Raw genomic sequence first — 16,064 nt, 5'->3', positions numbered from 1 at the left:
TTTGGAATTTACTTATATTCTTTAGGAAAATACCCCACCTGGTGGCAGGGAGTTGCATCTCATATCTAACAACAAACATTGTATAATTTCACTTACTATTGGGCTGCTATCACTGCAGTCCACTGGGTCACCTAATATATTTATAGCCACCAACGCGACCTGGAAATAGAGTAGGAAAAAAATAAATCAAGAGAGAGAAACAATTTGTACTATATATTTATATATATATATATATACACTACCGTTCAAAAGTTTTAGAACACTTTCTAACTCCATGATGGTTCCTGATTTTAATTTCTTTCTACATTGTAAAGGAATGCTAAAGGCGTCCAAAAATGCATTAATCTCCTCTGAACAGTTGATATTGAGATGTTTCTGCTACTTATCCTCTGTAAAGACTTCATAACGCCTCTAATCTGAGGTGCTGTTAAATTGGTCATTTTTTAGGCTGATAACTAAATGAACTGTTCTAAATGAACTTCTCGTCTGCGGCAGAGGTAGGTTTTGGTCTCGCCCTCCTGGGATGGGGTCTTTATGAGAGCCAATTTCATTATGGTGCTTGACGAATTTTGCAAATGCACTTAACAATACTGTTCTTGCAAGAACTATTAAAGAAAGGCTGACCTCTGTGTCTTAAAATAACAACTAACTGTTGTTTTTCTTGTTGTTACATAATTACCTAATTCCATATGTGTTACTTTATAGTTTTGAAATCCCCAGTATTGTTGTAGAATGTAGAAAATAAATCACTAACCAAAAAAAAAAAAAAATAAATTTCTAAGTGTTCTAAAACTTTTGAACGGTAGTGTATATATATATATATATATATATATATATATATAAAGTCTATAAATATTGTATTTTTATATGACATATATCACAGATTTACACTGTAATCTGAGGTACTTTTTGCCTGCTAATTGTCTGCTAATTGCCTAATAATATGTCTGCTAACTGTTATATAATTTGATGTGCTTTTGATATTTTTTAAAATTTAAAGATATATGGCGTACTTACAGCAACGCAATTGCAATACACTTAAAAAGATTCTGTAAGCTTTAATTGCCAGATTAATTCATCCAGGAGAGAGGTCGAGAGCCAAACTGATATTATAAATATCTCGTACAAGCCACTTGCAATAACTAGAGATGTCTCCAAAAACCTCCAATCTACTGTACTTCAGTAAAATAAAATAAAAAAAAAATCAGTTCTAATTTTCTATGGATACGGTTTACCTGATTATAGGTGTTATATTGATTGACATGGTTTTTGTAAAAGGTGAGTTTCAGATATGTCCCGACAGCATCTACATGCACTGACTTCAGTTCTCGTGCTCTGAAACCCGTCTTCTCATTAGTAGAGAGTGACACGTACCTGCATCATACAGAGGATTAAGGAATGCATCAGATCATTCATTTTACACAGATTATCTAAATAATTGATAGAGAAAAACATACCACAATGTACACCAGTCATCCACATAACATTAACACAATAATATTGATCATCAATTACATCGCAGTGAACTGGTGACAAGATCATGGGCACCCAAAGCTCATTTATGCCTGAGGGAGCGCCCACCCCATAACTCACAGCATCCAAAGGGTCCTTACAGACATCATACCAATACAACATACTGCCAGATGTCTTGTGGGGTCATGCCCCAAGGGGCCAGAGCCACCCAAGTGGCACAAGGGGAACATACACAATATTGGGCTTACTGTTTTGCATTGTAATAATATGGCTGATTTGTGTATCTACATCTTGCATGTATTCTTAAAAAGTCTATAAGTTGCAATCCCTAGCTGCTTAAAACAGTAGTCTAGTCAAAATAATCAAAACGACTCATCTAGTGTATGGGTTGCAACAGGGTAATGTAAACTAACCCAAGCCTGCGAAACTGCTGAAGGCATTGAGGAGAAGTCGTCTCACTGTCCCCGATGTGAAACTCCACCTTCGCAGAGATCATGTACTGATGAGCCAGCAGCTGCAGCTTTCTGATGCGACATCGTTCCACCATATGTACTGTGATCTCCTGTGGAAATGAACAGAACCTACACGCAACAGCATGATTAATTTGTGTGTTAGGAAAATGAGCAGGACTGAAATAACTCATACAGACCTGGATTAAACACAGTTCATGTCTAAAAGGAGAAAAGCTGTCTGCAGTTTGCGTGAAAACACAACAGCAGTTAGAAATCATTTATAAAACTATGACTGCATTTTCAGATTCTTTATTTACAGGATCACAGAGAGTATAATATGTATTATTTGTACACTTTTCTGGCCACAAACTTCAGAATCTTGCAATTTAACTGGCTTTTGTAATTGGCAATATTTGTAAAACTTTAAAACAGTGAGCAACAACAAGTTTTTTCAGGATATATGTAGACACTAGACTGAAAAAAAAAGTTAATGCAATCTCACGCTATAAACTATATGAGATTGTTGCTTAAAGCAGTGTCTACTAAATAAAGAAGAGATCTTGCAGGTTTGCCTAAATGGCAAAAATAAAATGTCTGCGTAGCCTGATTGTCATACATTGTATACATTGTCATATATTGTTTCATTAACCTTTAATTGCGACATGTTAATAATTACCCTCTTTTCTTTATTGTTATTTACCTGGCAGACCTCCATCCATTGACGGTAGGAGCATGAACCATCAGCTCTTTGGCACTGTAATTCTCCTCATGACCAGACCAGCTGATGACAGTGAATCCTATTTTACGTGGCATCCCGCTCTTGCATTCTGTTAGCAAAAAGGCAGATCCAGGTGAGGATGAAGGTATGGGAAAAGCAAACATTAATCTTAGTCATATAAACAAGGTTATATGTAATAAAAATTTGAGAGATCCTCATGCATGACCCTTTCTTGGACTTTTTTTTTATAATAAAGACCAATTCTTCCTTCACAGAGAAAAAATGCTGTTCATATGAGCAATCAGGGGAGAAAATCCAGTAAGAGTACAGCCCGGGAGGGTTTAGTAGTCCATTGACATACAGAATAGAACCTCATGAAATCTGTTGGTGAAAAATTAAAAGCTACGCAAGGTTCTTGCATCTCATCAGATTAGAGAAAATAAAATGTCCACACTTGCCTGTTTAATTCATGAAAACAAAGCAAATCATATCAGATCATTGATCCCTGTCGATTTTTCACATGTCTGAGCTATTCAATATTGTGTCTAGACAGAACCTCTTTCATATGAAACATCCAGTCCTGCCCATATTTCGACAAACCATTTGGAAAACTGCAGTCCAAAGATTATTACATACTGTATAGAACACTTTACCCAAAATGATGCACAATACTGAGAGCAATAGGCTATAGAGGTGCTTCTCTTTGGCAGGGAATAAGTTTTTATTGGAGATTGGAGCTTCTCATGATTCCTTCTATCAATTTTTGACACAACAAAGGAATGGCTTCAGAAGAAGAAGATTTACATTCGGCAGATCAACATTTTATAATGGGCAAGTAAAGTTTAAACCCCAGGTCTAAACCTATCAAAAACCTGTAAAGTGACTTGAAGTAAACTGAGCACATAGGGCTCTATGGTAATTTACTGTAATAAATCTGAAGCATCCTGGAATCAAAATGTGGTAATTTTGTCTGTTATCACAAACAGTTGTATAATATTATATATATATATATATATATATATATATATATATATATATATAAAATTGGTCTAACTTGCTGTACATGATAAATTAGCAGACGTGGGATGACCATGGTCAAAATAGCACCAGTTGCACAGCTCCAGATGTACACAGGACAATCAATGTCTTTTGGCACACTGACTTATGAAGGTTGGCGCTCTCTGTGACTGTGCGTACAGTCTTGTGCTGCCACCGGTTGGCTTGTTACAAAACCAGTCTTTAAACTTTATGATTCCACCTCATATAAACCATTAAAAAATAATATGAATAAATATCTAGATAATAAACAGAGCACTGTTTAAACTACTGTCATCATCACAGAGACAAATATCCTGGCAGTGTGAAGTAGTGTCCATCCCCTTAACTCTTTCTAAAGCCCTGCGTGTGTGTCTGTATTGTATAGACACTAGATTAGTGTTTTGATTTTTGGTCAGACATTGTTTGTGTTAGTAACGAGCTGTAAACCCCGGCATTTAGTTTAAGTTTATTAATAATTCTGTATCCTGCTCCTTTTGCACTGTAAGCTAATCACATGCTGTAGTAACTGGATAAGTCTTTCCTTATTTAGGCAAAAAAAAACAGCTGACTTAAAAACACAGCAACTAGTGTCAGCTGTAAGTCGCTCTTATACGAGTATGAATGACATGCACATTACGAAAAGCCAAACTATAACTTCTTTAATACATATGGTATACAAATGAACAGAGAAGAATTTAAATATATTTACCTAAATACAAGGATAAATTGTCAGTCCCATGTTATCTCCATAACTACTGTTTGGCAACCAGGAGGTGTGCGACTGCGCTTGCGCATTGTTCGCCTATTACGATCCTTCTGGAATCATTTGTCCCTAAATATCTTTACGTAGTATTATATTTATGAATTTATTATTAATAATGATGACGTTTATATAGAATTAGTTATCTGAAGGTGTTACTAATAACAACCACTTCGTATTTAAAATAAATGGAAATTTCCAGTTACCCCCCCCCCCATCTCTACCGGAAGCACTTTGTTACTCCTTCCGGTGCAGAGTTTGTTTGGCAGCAGCATGGCGGAAGCGAGCTCGGCTGATTGTGTTTGGCCAGAAATTGAAAAAGCAGAAAAAGAAAACAGACGAGAGTTGGTTCTTCAAGGCCCCGCAGTCGATGAGAAGATTAAGACAAGCGGTGGAATTCATCCAAGACTTTATTCACTCAACCTACTTAATTATCTCGAAATTAGGCAGTGCGCGAGTCTGCGTGAGATCCATGACAGCATTAAAAACCTGTCTCATCTGCAGAGCCTCATCCTCTGCAGGAACAAGATCTCATCCGTGCCCAAAAGCTTCGGAGAGCTGAAATCTCTGAAAGTCTTAGACTTGTCAGTGAACGAGCTGCAGGCTTTGCCTGAGGAGATCTGCTCCCTGAGCGAGCTGACCACGCTGAATGTCAGCTGTAACCGCATCGAGGCTCTTCCGGACGGGTTAAGCCGCTGCACCAAGCTGTCCAGCATCAACGTGGGGAAAAACGCGCTGGGGTGTCTTCCTGAAGACCTGTTCTCTTCTAAACTCGAGCTGCTCAGCACGATCATAGCATCAGAGAACACCATCGAGCAGTTATCCAGTGAGATCCACAACCTGTCCGCTATTAAGGTCTGTTTGTTCACAGTTTCAGTTAATACTAGTGCTTTCTAATGAAATACATATTGATCACAGCTTTATAGAACTCCCCTGAAAACTTGGTAGACTTAGTTAACATTTGCAGGTTAACATTTGTCATTTTTCCCATGTAAAATTTTTATTTACTGAAATTTCATGTTCATACCCACACCAATACATTCATTTCTTTCTATACACTAAATTTACCCAATTATCCCGGCAATTTATAAACACCAATCCGGTAACAATGTGTGTCTTTGGACTGTGGAGGGAAAACAAAGGAAACACACCAAGCACAGGGAGAACATGCAAACTCAATCTAAAAACTAAAACTAAAAAAGTAAAAACTGCTGAGCTATCATACCCTATCATTTCACTCCACTGAAACATTTGTGGTTTATTGCAGATGTATGATAAAGAGTCAAAAACTATCCACACTCTGGCCGTAGTTATCTGACTGTGATAAAAAGGCTAATACGTTATTTTTTTAATGTAATGTCCTCGTTTTTTAATACACTTTGTTCATCTGTCAACAAGCTTTCATATTCCTTTATTGAAAATGTTTTAGACTGAGCTGCAAGCCACAAATGCACTGCCATCTTAAGATCTTTGTCAGAATTTAATTTTGATCATCAAAGGGCTGCTTTCAGAGAACCAAACAGGTGAAAGAAAAATGATGGCATAAGATCAGAACTATACGAAGGATGCTTGAACACTTAAAAAAATTCTCAAGGGCCAGTATTGGAACATTATTAGGAAAAAAGATCAACATTCAAGATCAACAGTGTTTGCTACAATATGCTTATAATTCTTTTGATATTCTTTTGATTGTGTAAAGCTGCTTTGCGACAATGTCAATTGATAAAAGTGGTATACAAATAAAATTGAATTATTCAAGAGCTGAAGCCTAAACTCTACTTCCATAGAGTATTGGTCTAAAAATTGTTTGGAGATATCCGAGTGCTTTTGCTTCTGCTCTTCTGTAAGTTGTTTCTGCATCAGCTACACCCTCAGACCACAAAGAAATTAATCACTGCATTCTGCTCTTCTTTTATGCAAATCACAAGTGGGCTGTCCTTTTTTTTTCCGCACCGCAGTTACACACCTGCATAGCTGAAGCAAAAGCAGTTTTAATATAACCAGAGTGCGGATAAGTTTTGACTTACCCTTGTAGATTTAGATTCCCACTTCAGGAGTGAAGAATAAAACTCTGACAGAAGGAAGGAACCTTGAGAGGAAACAGAGTCAAAAACTGTCTACTTCCTCACACAGTGGGAACATAAAACATTACTCTGCAACTACTACTTTTTTTTCACCCTTCATCTTCTTCCCTTCCTTCTTTAAATCTTTTTCCTTGAATTCTTCAACCTTTTTTCTATTCTATTCTTTCCTTCTTTCCTCTCTCATTTCATTCCTTCCTTTACTTCCTTTTGTCATTCCTTAATTCCCTCTCTCTCTCTCTCTCTGTTTCCGACTGTTTTAACTTAGGAGAGGGGAGAAAAATGCCTCAGACATTTTTTTATTTACCTAATCCCCTTCATGGCTATCAGTGGCTATTTCCCACCAGGGCATTAGTGCAAATGTATGGCAACTTTTAGAAGTTAGGCTCCTAATTTAATGTGAGTTAAGTTGTATAATAGCCAACTTAATTAACGTACAGTACTGATCGATCCCTTGTCTCAGGTGTTGGACCTTTCCAATAACAAGCTCACCGAGATCCCGTTCGAGCTGGCGGACTGCCCCAAACTGAAGGACATAAACTTCAAAGGAAACAAGCTGAAGGACAAGAGGCTGGAGAAGATGGTGAACAGTTGCCAAACTAAGTCAGTCCTGGACTACCTTAGAGTGGGAGGCCGAGGGAAAGGCAAGGGCAAGCAGCTGGACGCAGATGGTGCGGAGCAGAGTGACAGGAATCGGAATGTCTCCAAAAAGAAAAGTGCTGCTAAGCACAGCAAAAAGGATAAAAATGAGGAAGATGCAGTGGATGAGTTGCAGAAAATGGTTGTTAAAATCCTGCATGTATCTGAGTCTTCCTCTGCCATAATGGTGAAGGTCTCTCCTCAGGTGAAGGATGTGCGACCGTACATAGTGTGCTGCATCGTTAAAGGGATGAACCTGAAACCAGGAAATGCACTCAAGAGATTTTTAGCGGCTCAGGTAAAGAAATATTACAAAGACTTTGACAGACATTGGCTCATCCTGTATATGATTAAATAAAGGGAGTGATTACTGACTTTATTTGGAAGTTTAATATCGCTGTTTAGGGTTTGTTTATATTTATATATTTTTTAAAATCTCCTTTTGAATGTATTCTTTAGACCAAACTTCATGATGACATTTGTGGTAAGAGGACAACAGCTACTATCGCCACTCATGACCTGAGCTTACTGAAAGCCCCTCTACTCTATGATGCCAGACCTCCTGATGTTCTCAGGGTAAGAGTGGAAAAAGAGATGTGTATCTAAGTGTGTGTGAATGCATGTTCTGGCATATATCATTTTCAAGTCTGTATAAAAGAAACAAAGATGAAGCTGATGATAAAACATTTATATCCTAATGGTTATAGTAGTCTCTTCCAGGTTGGCTACGTCTTCTGTATTTACCGAATGGTTATCATATGTTATGCCCTTTACAATAACCAAATGGAAGATGTATTAAGCACCAATTGGGCAATTTTGGAGTGCCGTCTTTGCTTAAACTCCATTTTTAAAACACTGAGGAAATTTCTTTTGAAAGAGTAGGAGTCTTCGCACCAGTAAAGCTGCTGAGACGTGTGTAATCAATGCCATGCCGTATTGAGGATTATCTTTCGAGGATAAGTCCAACGTCCGAAGACACTTAACATTGTTTATCTTTTAATTTGTCACCCATCTGTATGTATAATAATTGGCATGCTGAGAAGTTTAATTTCACTTGGTAAACGTAGCATTTTTACCTGAATCTCAGTAGTGTGAAATTACAGACTCTGACTTACTGTTTTTACACAAAAAACAGTTTGTGTTACAACTGATTGGATATAAACACACCAGAATCCAATCAGATGCCACACACTGCATTTATTAAACCCAGCTGAAAGGGTGCATACATATTTTATGCAATCTGGTAAAGCCGTTTTCATCAATGGTGTGCGGTCAAGTTTCCAATTCACAAGTTAATTAGTGGCCCGGTCCCCGGCCTTAATAATAAATGACCTGTGCTGTTGTGTTGGTCACTTTTGTTCGGGTGGAACGTCTTTTCATCATCTCTTTTTGTGATGAGCATCAACAGTGAAGGCTTTGTAGTGCTTCTTTTATTCTGCACAGTGTAGAACGTTTTAATACCATCACAGGTTAGCACTCTTTTACCCTCTGTGTTGAGTGATCCAAAATTAGCTTACATTCTGGAAGGCATTTTTTAAAAGACATGACTGCTCCTACTCCTGTGTATTGTGTGGTTTTCTACACCACTCTCGTTTGGTTATTGTAATTTTTTTCAGCATTTTTTCTCCTCTTTCTCTGTGTGTTGTTTGGGGTTGTAGATAGTTCCTCTGGGTCGTAAGGAGATGAAGGCCGGTGACCTGCTAAGAATGCTCCAGCAAGAAGCAGATGAACAGAGGAAGCAAAAGAAACGTCAGAATGTGTCAGGCCTTCACAAGTGAGCTACTAAACAGTCAGAGAAAATGTATTAATACACAAATGAGTCTATATTGAGGCGCATTTAAAACTTGGCGCAAAGGTAACATGTTCGCTTTATCATTCTGAGATAATAAATTGATGATGCAGTCATCCATAGCCACAAGCCGAGGTAGCAGACTGGCCATGCTCTCTCGCACTCCCAGATCAATCATAGTGACATTTGCCTTTAACATGTTGGTGAGTTTGCACAATCAGAAACAGAGCATGGTACTACTCTGTGGCTTCGCATGTATTATCCTGGTTGATGACTTGCTTTTTGAAGAGACATGTAGCAATAAGACTGTATTGAATTAGGGAGATGTCTCTTGTACACCTGAGGTAAAAAGGTATGTAGAATAACCAGTTTCATGAATCAGATACTATTTTAGCAGATGGAAAAACAGCTGTGTTTCAGTTGGATTTTAAATTCATGGAACATTGAATTTTAATATTTATAGAGTACTGGGCAAAAATCTTAAGGCATCCTCATATTTTGATTCCAAAGACCCAGACTTTCTTGTATTTTTTCAGTATAATATTGAGAAATAGTTCCCCAGGCTTCATAAAGACTTTTTCGTCTCTCATCTTTGGCAATTTCTTTTGGTTCTCATTTTCAGTCTAGTCCTAGACCAATTCTGATCAGTTCTGATCTGGTTTGTTAAGCCACATAGTGAGCTATAAATCATTTAAGCATAAATAACCATCTAACTTAAGCTATGAACCAGTGAGAAACAGGATCAAATGATGACGGATGATTTGTATACTGGTGATGCTGAATGCTGAGTGATTGGAATAGACGAGAGGGAAAATGTGGTCGCTGCTAAGGTTGTTGCATAAACAACCAGTTTTTAAATGACGTCTTAATAAACTTTGCAGTCTGTCAAAGTAAAACATTTGTTCTCAATTATTAAAAATAAATTGTGTATATTTAAATAAATTTAATATGAGAAAATGAGTATACACAGTACTGTATTTGGTACACTTACACTTAAGCTTGGCAATAAAAATTTTTAAATGCATTTGGGGTAGAAAATGTGATAAAATGGTTAAACTGATTGTAAAGCAAAATTATAAAAATAACTAATATTACAGACTTAAGTGTTCATTTTCATCAACATTGTCTCAGGTACCTTCAGCTGCTGAATGGGAAAGATCATTACCCGTGCCTGATTGACGCTGATGATCATGTGATCTCGTTCCCTCCTATTACAAATAGTGATAGAACAAAGGTAAGCTGCTGTAATTTGGTAATTATAGCTCTGATGTTGCAGGGCATGTGAGACTACATCTAGGGCAGTTAGTTAATGTCAATGTGATGACGTGGTGTAAAATAAGCTTGAGTTTCTGATGTAGCTGATTTCTCTTTTAATGACTTTCTTAATGTTGCAGTTAATAGAACTTCTATTTTGGGGGTTTCACTTCTCCTTATACAAAGCAAATGTGTGGTATTTCTGTAGCAATCCACAAACCAGCTGCAGTTTATTGTAATCTTAATGAATACTTTGCTACACAATTATATTATTTCCATTGTATGAGTTGATATAAGGCAGATCAGATTCACCCGGCAGGGATTTAGCTAAAAAGACCTGATTTTTCTTATGATGACTTATTATTTTATTAATTATATTTTTAATTAAAATGACCTTGTATTTTCCCCTCTGCCCAGATCAAAAAGACCACACAAGAGCTTTTCCTCGAGGTCACAAGCTCTACGAGTTTACAAACCTGTAAGGACGTCATGGACGCACTAATTATAGTAAGAATCACACAGACTGTATTTTAAATGCTGCATTTACAGGAACTGATGAGTGATGATGCTGCGTCCTCCATCAGATTTATTTATTTTTTGTTATTTTGCATGATCGTACAGAATTCACTTGCTCTGTAGTCTAAACAGTACTGATGTGTAGTAGGTTTGTAGCTGGGAATGCATTTTATGAACAGTTATTATTAAGGTTGCATATTTCACATTTTTTTGCTGATAGTTGAACACCCTAAATACACTACAACTAATAATTAAATAAAACTGTGCACAGACAGACTGTGTTAACATCTTTTCAATAAAAAAATATTTTTCAAGGGGCGTCTAAACTTTTGCATAAGACTGTATAACCCCCTCTCCTTACATGCTTAACAAGTGCCTAGTTAAGCATGTAAGGCTAGTAAGGCTAATTAAGCTAATATTGGCATCCAGTTGCATTGCAGTCAGGGTAAACAAGCTGTATATAGCTGCTAGTTAATATCGAATGCTCATACATAAATAAAATCAATTTAATGCCTTTCACTTGCTTGAATGCTGGTCAATTGCTTTCTCAATTCAGATAAATATTGAAAATCATTTTCCATGGCTTAAAAGGTACACATTGGACAGATTGAAACAGAGGAATTAAGAGTTGTTAGCCTTTTGGCTGCTCCCGGCACACAACTTTGGCACAGGTTTTATGACGGATACCTTTGTTGACACTGTTGTTGTTAGTCTTTTGGCTGCTCCTGTCGGGTCGCCACAGCGGACCATTTGATCCACAAAACAACTTGGCACAAATTGTCAGCCCTTCCTGACTCAATCCTCCCGTTTCTTTTTTTCAACCTACCACTGAGGCACCAATGAAACAGAATTTAAATAAATACATTAAAACATGCATTGGGGTAACTTATTATTATCATTATAGCCCATGCCCTATAACATCAGTACTATGACATCATAGCCTTGCAATGATGTCCATGATGCTTTGAAGTCTCATAGGTTAGATGTCATAGTGTGCAAGGGCCTTTGTTTTTCTAAGTTGTTTTTGTTCGTTTTTTGGCTGCACTTGTTATGGGGTTGCCACAGCGGACCATCTAATCCACACAACAACTTGGCAGAGGTTTTAATCCACACAACAACTTGGCCCTTGCTAATGCAACCTTCCCATTTTCATCAGGGTTTGGGACTGGCACTGCATCCAGTGGGTAAGGTTTAGGTATTGGCTGAGAATCTAACCCAGGCCTTCCGCATGACAGGCGTGAAACCCACTACTGAGCCACCAAAGCCCCCCTTGTTTTTCTAAGTTATAAATAAAAAAAATAATAATAATTTACTATATCATGGTATCATGGCAGTCCTGATAAATTAGACAAGTAAATGAAGCAAAATAAGAAAATAATAAATAAATAATAATGTCTTTGTCTCACTTAAAATTGTAACTGCAAAAAAAAAAAAAAAACAAGGACCCGTACTGCGCACTGCCTGAACTGCAAGTGCGCCCTCTTGTGGTGAACAAATCAATAGATACTGTAATAGAAGAGTGGTAGATGTAAAACAAGCATTTATTAACCTCATAAACAAAATTCTGAAACAATTATTACCAATAGACCACTCTGTGTGTGTGTGTGTGTGTGTGTGTGTGTGTGTGTGTGTGTGTGTGTGTGTGTGTTTGTATAAGAACAAACGTGGAGTGTATTTGTAGTGATTTCAATTCTACAGATGTTGGGAAATGTTAGCTATAAGCAACATCTGTCAGGTTTATAAGACTTAAAACATGTTTTGATGTTTTAAACACATATATTTCCCATTGTAGTGAATAAGACCAGTGTCGGTGAGCTCTACATGCTGAGACATGTGTAACTGCATTAAAAGCACAGGGCCCTTTGGATAATTTGTCTTAATAGATCTGTTTTCAGCTTTTGTTCTCTTCGCAAGGCCAAGCCTTACTGTGCTTATGTGCACGTGAAAGCATGTTCCTGCAGCAGGAACATTCACGTGCATTTACACAGGAAGTTGCGCACACCCAAATACACATAAACAGGTGTACAGTGTCAGGGGTGCTGACAGATCTGTCAGATGTGGTTTGTCATTCATGTGCTCAGGCTTGCTTTTTTTTTTTTTTTTTTTTTTGCATAATATTTTATTTGAGAAACGTTCAAAAAGCCACGTTTATATGATTGTTTTTCCACATAAAAGCTGCAGTACTACATGTACAGTCGGTTCTTCTTTTCACTGTGGTATATCCTCATACTGCTTCTTAGCATTTATGTTTACAGTAAATTAAAGAAAGAATGTTGTTTCCCTCCCACGCGTCACACTTGCATTTTCAGCTGGGAGAGATACCATAGTATGCAAACTGTGTCTGATGATCTCTCTTTATTATCAACTGAAAGAACATATTTAAAGCTTTTGGCCGATGTCCTGTGTCATTCACATCCCGTATGTGTGTATGTTCTGGGAACAACAAAAAGAGGGCACCAGAAAGACCCAGAGACAGACAGACATGATGGGAAGCACAGTAAGATGTGCCAGAGGGTCAAAAGTGTTTGTTGAGCCATAGGAAGTATTACCATACCATAAGGAATGAGGGGCATGTATTATAGACATATGGCAGAGGATGAACATAGAGACTTTTTCATGACACAATGTCAGAAAAACCCAACATTTAAACCTGATTTCTGGTCATTTTCTTTTAACAAAAATGGATGAACTCAGCATTTGGTTTGCGTAGGAGCCATGAGATTTCTGCTCTGACGGAAACAGAAGCGTTTGTCCTACATTGCTGCATCATCGCGTTCCTGCTGAATATTTAATTGCTGGCAAAATGTGATCCCTATGTTGTGAATAATGAACGTTTCTACACTTGTGTATATTGTAAACATGCAAAATAATATAAAACATATTATTGCATTCATACAGATCTAACAAGCATTGAAAATTGTCAAGAATAAAAAAAAACAAAGCTTAAATACTTTTGTGAAATGTATCAAATGCAAATATATGCAGAGCTTATATATACACACACACACACACACACACAGCAGGGCAAAAAAGTATTTAGTAAGCCACCAATTGTGCAAGTTCTCCCACTTAAAAAGATGAGAGAGGCCTGTAATTTTCATCATAGGTATACCTCAACTATAAGAGACAAAATAAGAGAATAAATTCAGTGAAAAAAATAAGTATTTGGTCAATAACAAAATTTCATCCCAATACTTTGTTACCCTTTGTTGGCAATGACAGAGGTTAAATGTTTTCTGTAAGTCTTTCACACACTGTTGCTGGTATTTTGGCCCATTCCTGTTGATGTTTTAAAAAAAAAAAAACTTTCAACTCCCTCCAAAGATTTTCTATGACTGGCTAGGCCACTCCAGGACCTTTAAATGCTTCTTACGAAGCCACTGCTTCGTTGCCTGGGCGGTGTCTTTGGGATCATTGTCATGCTTAAAAATACTTATATAAAAATACTTATGATAAATACTTATTTTTCACGCTGTAAAATAATTTGAATAGGTTAGATTGGCTCTGTTTCTTATTTTAACAATGATTAGTAGGAGTTTCTAATAGAACTACTGTAATAAAGATTGTGACTTTTGTGGCATTCAGTCATTTCTAGTTTCCATCAAACTTATTTTTTCCTAACTTTTCTTTCTGTTTGTCTTCAAGAAAATGGCAGAGCTGAATAAGTTTACCTTCGACAACAGAGAGGAGACCTGTTCAGATGATGAATCTGCCTCTAACCCCGCCACAGACGGGTTGGCCACAGCTGAGTTGAGTGTGGTGCAGGTGAAGGTGGTGGACATAGAGGGCAATCTGAAAGTCTTGTACCCGTCCAAAACTGACCTAACCTCTGACGTCAGCCACCTAACCATCATCCGGTAACCAGCTTCAACAGACAAGCCTTCAATAGTTATTAAATAATATTAAATAATATTAAATAATGGTTATCATTATATACAACACTGTAAACTGTCAGTAAGTTTCATACTCGGTTTTTAAACAATAATTATAGTCATATGCAAAAGTTTGCATCTCCATAGTTTCTGGGTGGGAGAAAAAAAATTCTTGATTTTATGACTGTTGTTCCAATATCGAACAAGAAAGATCCAAATAAGATGAGACTGGAATGGTGGCACAGCATGGCTGGTTCACAGCTTCATGGTCCAATATTTGATCCTGGGCTCAAGTTACTCACTGTGTAAAGTTTCTAAACATGGTTCCTATGTATGCTCATGGTTGTCATCTGGGTTTTCTGTTTCTCCCCCACCTTTCGACAACACGGGTGGATTTGCTAATATAAATAGAATGTGTGCATGATGGTCTGCGGTGGACTGATGTCCCATGCCAGTCTTGTTTGTGGGACAGTCTCCAGAACCACTAGTACCCACATCAACACTAAAGTGTTTTCATAACCCTTGCTTACTGAAAGTGAGCAAGGATTATCATGACCCTCCATGTCTCTCTAAGTATGATTTGAAGGACATTGGGCATGTCTTAAATAATGTGCAAGGCTTCCTATGTTATGACTAGAGGATTCAAAAGCTGCTCAAGTTATTAGAGAATATCTTTATCTGATTAGGAAAGGAAATCCACTTTTTTTTATATAACATTGGAGAACTGTAACATAGTTGGTATGAACCCTTTTATTTTTTCTAATATCCATCTCATTGCAAACTTTTGAACTTGACTGTATTTATGAATTTAATCCGTTAAAGTGAAAAAAACATTATTTTTCTTTTGGCCTTTAAATAACATGTGTACTTGATTTATCCAATGCCCTTTGAGTTACAAATGGAACAAAGACACAGTTCTGAGTATGTTTAAAACACTTAAAACAGCACTTAATAAAAACTAAATAAATCAGTTTTGAAATCCATTTCTGGTTAATTTCTTTTTTTACTTGATGTTTTATCTTTTTAAGAATGCAAGCTTATTAATCAGACTAACAGATCAAAGCCTTAAAGTTTATTTCAGAAGACTAGTGTTTTTTTTTTCATTTTTTTTTTTTCAAATGGTTACATAAGGCCTGTTACGGTTCATATTACATAAACTTAAAAAATCCACAAAGAGACACAAAATAGTTGAGGTGTATACCTCATTTCCTTACAAACATTCAAATCTTTGCTAAAATTAGAGGAGGATCACTGATCAGCTCTGGGTTTTTTTTTTTGCTGTTGAGTGAATCATGGCTTGCTGTGAAAGCACTGGATAGGGTTACAGATCAAATGTCCGGTGGAGGACTAGATACATGAAGCTGATAGGGCAAGAGATATAAAACATGAGAAGGCAGCTCGAGACAAGACCTTGTCTCTCATTATGCCACCTAACGCATACAGCCTTTTGATTTTCTAAAGCTAAAATAAAT

General features: G+C 37.0%; 2 protein-coding genes across 4 annotated transcripts in view; one reads left to right on the top strand and one right to left on the bottom strand.

The window, feature by feature from the left end:
* cep104 (centrosomal protein 104) overlaps nt 1–5,608 on the bottom strand; it is a 41,725-nt gene extending 36,117 nt beyond the window's left edge. The window contains exons 1-5 of one of the 3 annotated variants that reach the window (XM_053504699.1): nt 5,510–5,608; nt 2,626–2,752; nt 1,887–2,054; nt 1,236–1,374; nt 97–159 (exon numbers count right to left, since the gene is read on the bottom strand). In XM_053504699.1, coding sequence (XP_053360674.1) covers nt 97–159; nt 1,236–1,374; nt 1,887–2,054; nt 2,626–2,738 — 483 coding nt within the window. In that variant the 5' untranslated portion in view covers nt 2,739–2,752; nt 5,510–5,608. Of the gene's footprint in view, nt 1–96; nt 160–1,235; nt 1,375–1,886; nt 2,055–2,625; nt 2,753–4,390; nt 4,535–5,509 lie in introns of those variants that run through there. The other 2 variants (XM_053504698.1, XM_053504700.1) reach the window with 2 other exon arrangements.
* On the top strand, nt 4,582–15,575 carry lrrc47 (leucine rich repeat containing 47). Its single transcript, XM_053504701.1, has 7 exons — nt 4,582–5,296; nt 6,986–7,459; nt 7,621–7,737; nt 8,820–8,935; nt 10,082–10,184; nt 10,622–10,711; nt 14,366–15,575. The coding sequence occupies exons 1-7, from the start codon at nt 4,715–4,717 to the stop codon at nt 14,579–14,581; spliced, it is 1,698 nt and encodes a 565-aa protein (XP_053360676.1). The 5' UTR covers nt 4,582–4,714; the 3' UTR covers nt 14,582–15,575.
* The last annotated feature ends 489 nt before the right edge of the window (nt 15,576–16,064 follow it).

This window comes from Clarias gariepinus, chromosome 9 (genome assembly GCF_024256425.1).
Source record: "Clarias gariepinus isolate MV-2021 ecotype Netherlands chromosome 9, CGAR_prim_01v2, whole genome shotgun sequence".
NCBI lineage: Eukaryota > Metazoa > Chordata > Actinopteri > Siluriformes > Clariidae > Clarias > Clarias gariepinus.
Note: the sequence above shows the minus strand (reverse complement) of the source record. Positions and strands in the feature narration are given on the sequence as shown.

Coding starts and splice junctions, on each gene's coding strand:
- lrrc47 (XM_053504701.1), top strand. CDS start 4,715: ATGGCGGAAGCGAGCTCGGCTGATTGTGTTTGGCCAGAAATTGAAAAA. Junction 7,460..7,620: donor AGAGATTTTTAGCGGCTCAG/GTAAAGAAATAT, acceptor TGTATTCTTTAG/ACCAAACTTCATGATGACAT. Junction 10,712..14,365: donor TCATGGACGCACTAATTATA/GTAAGAATCACA, acceptor TTTGTCTTCAAG/AAAATGGCAGAGCTGAATAA.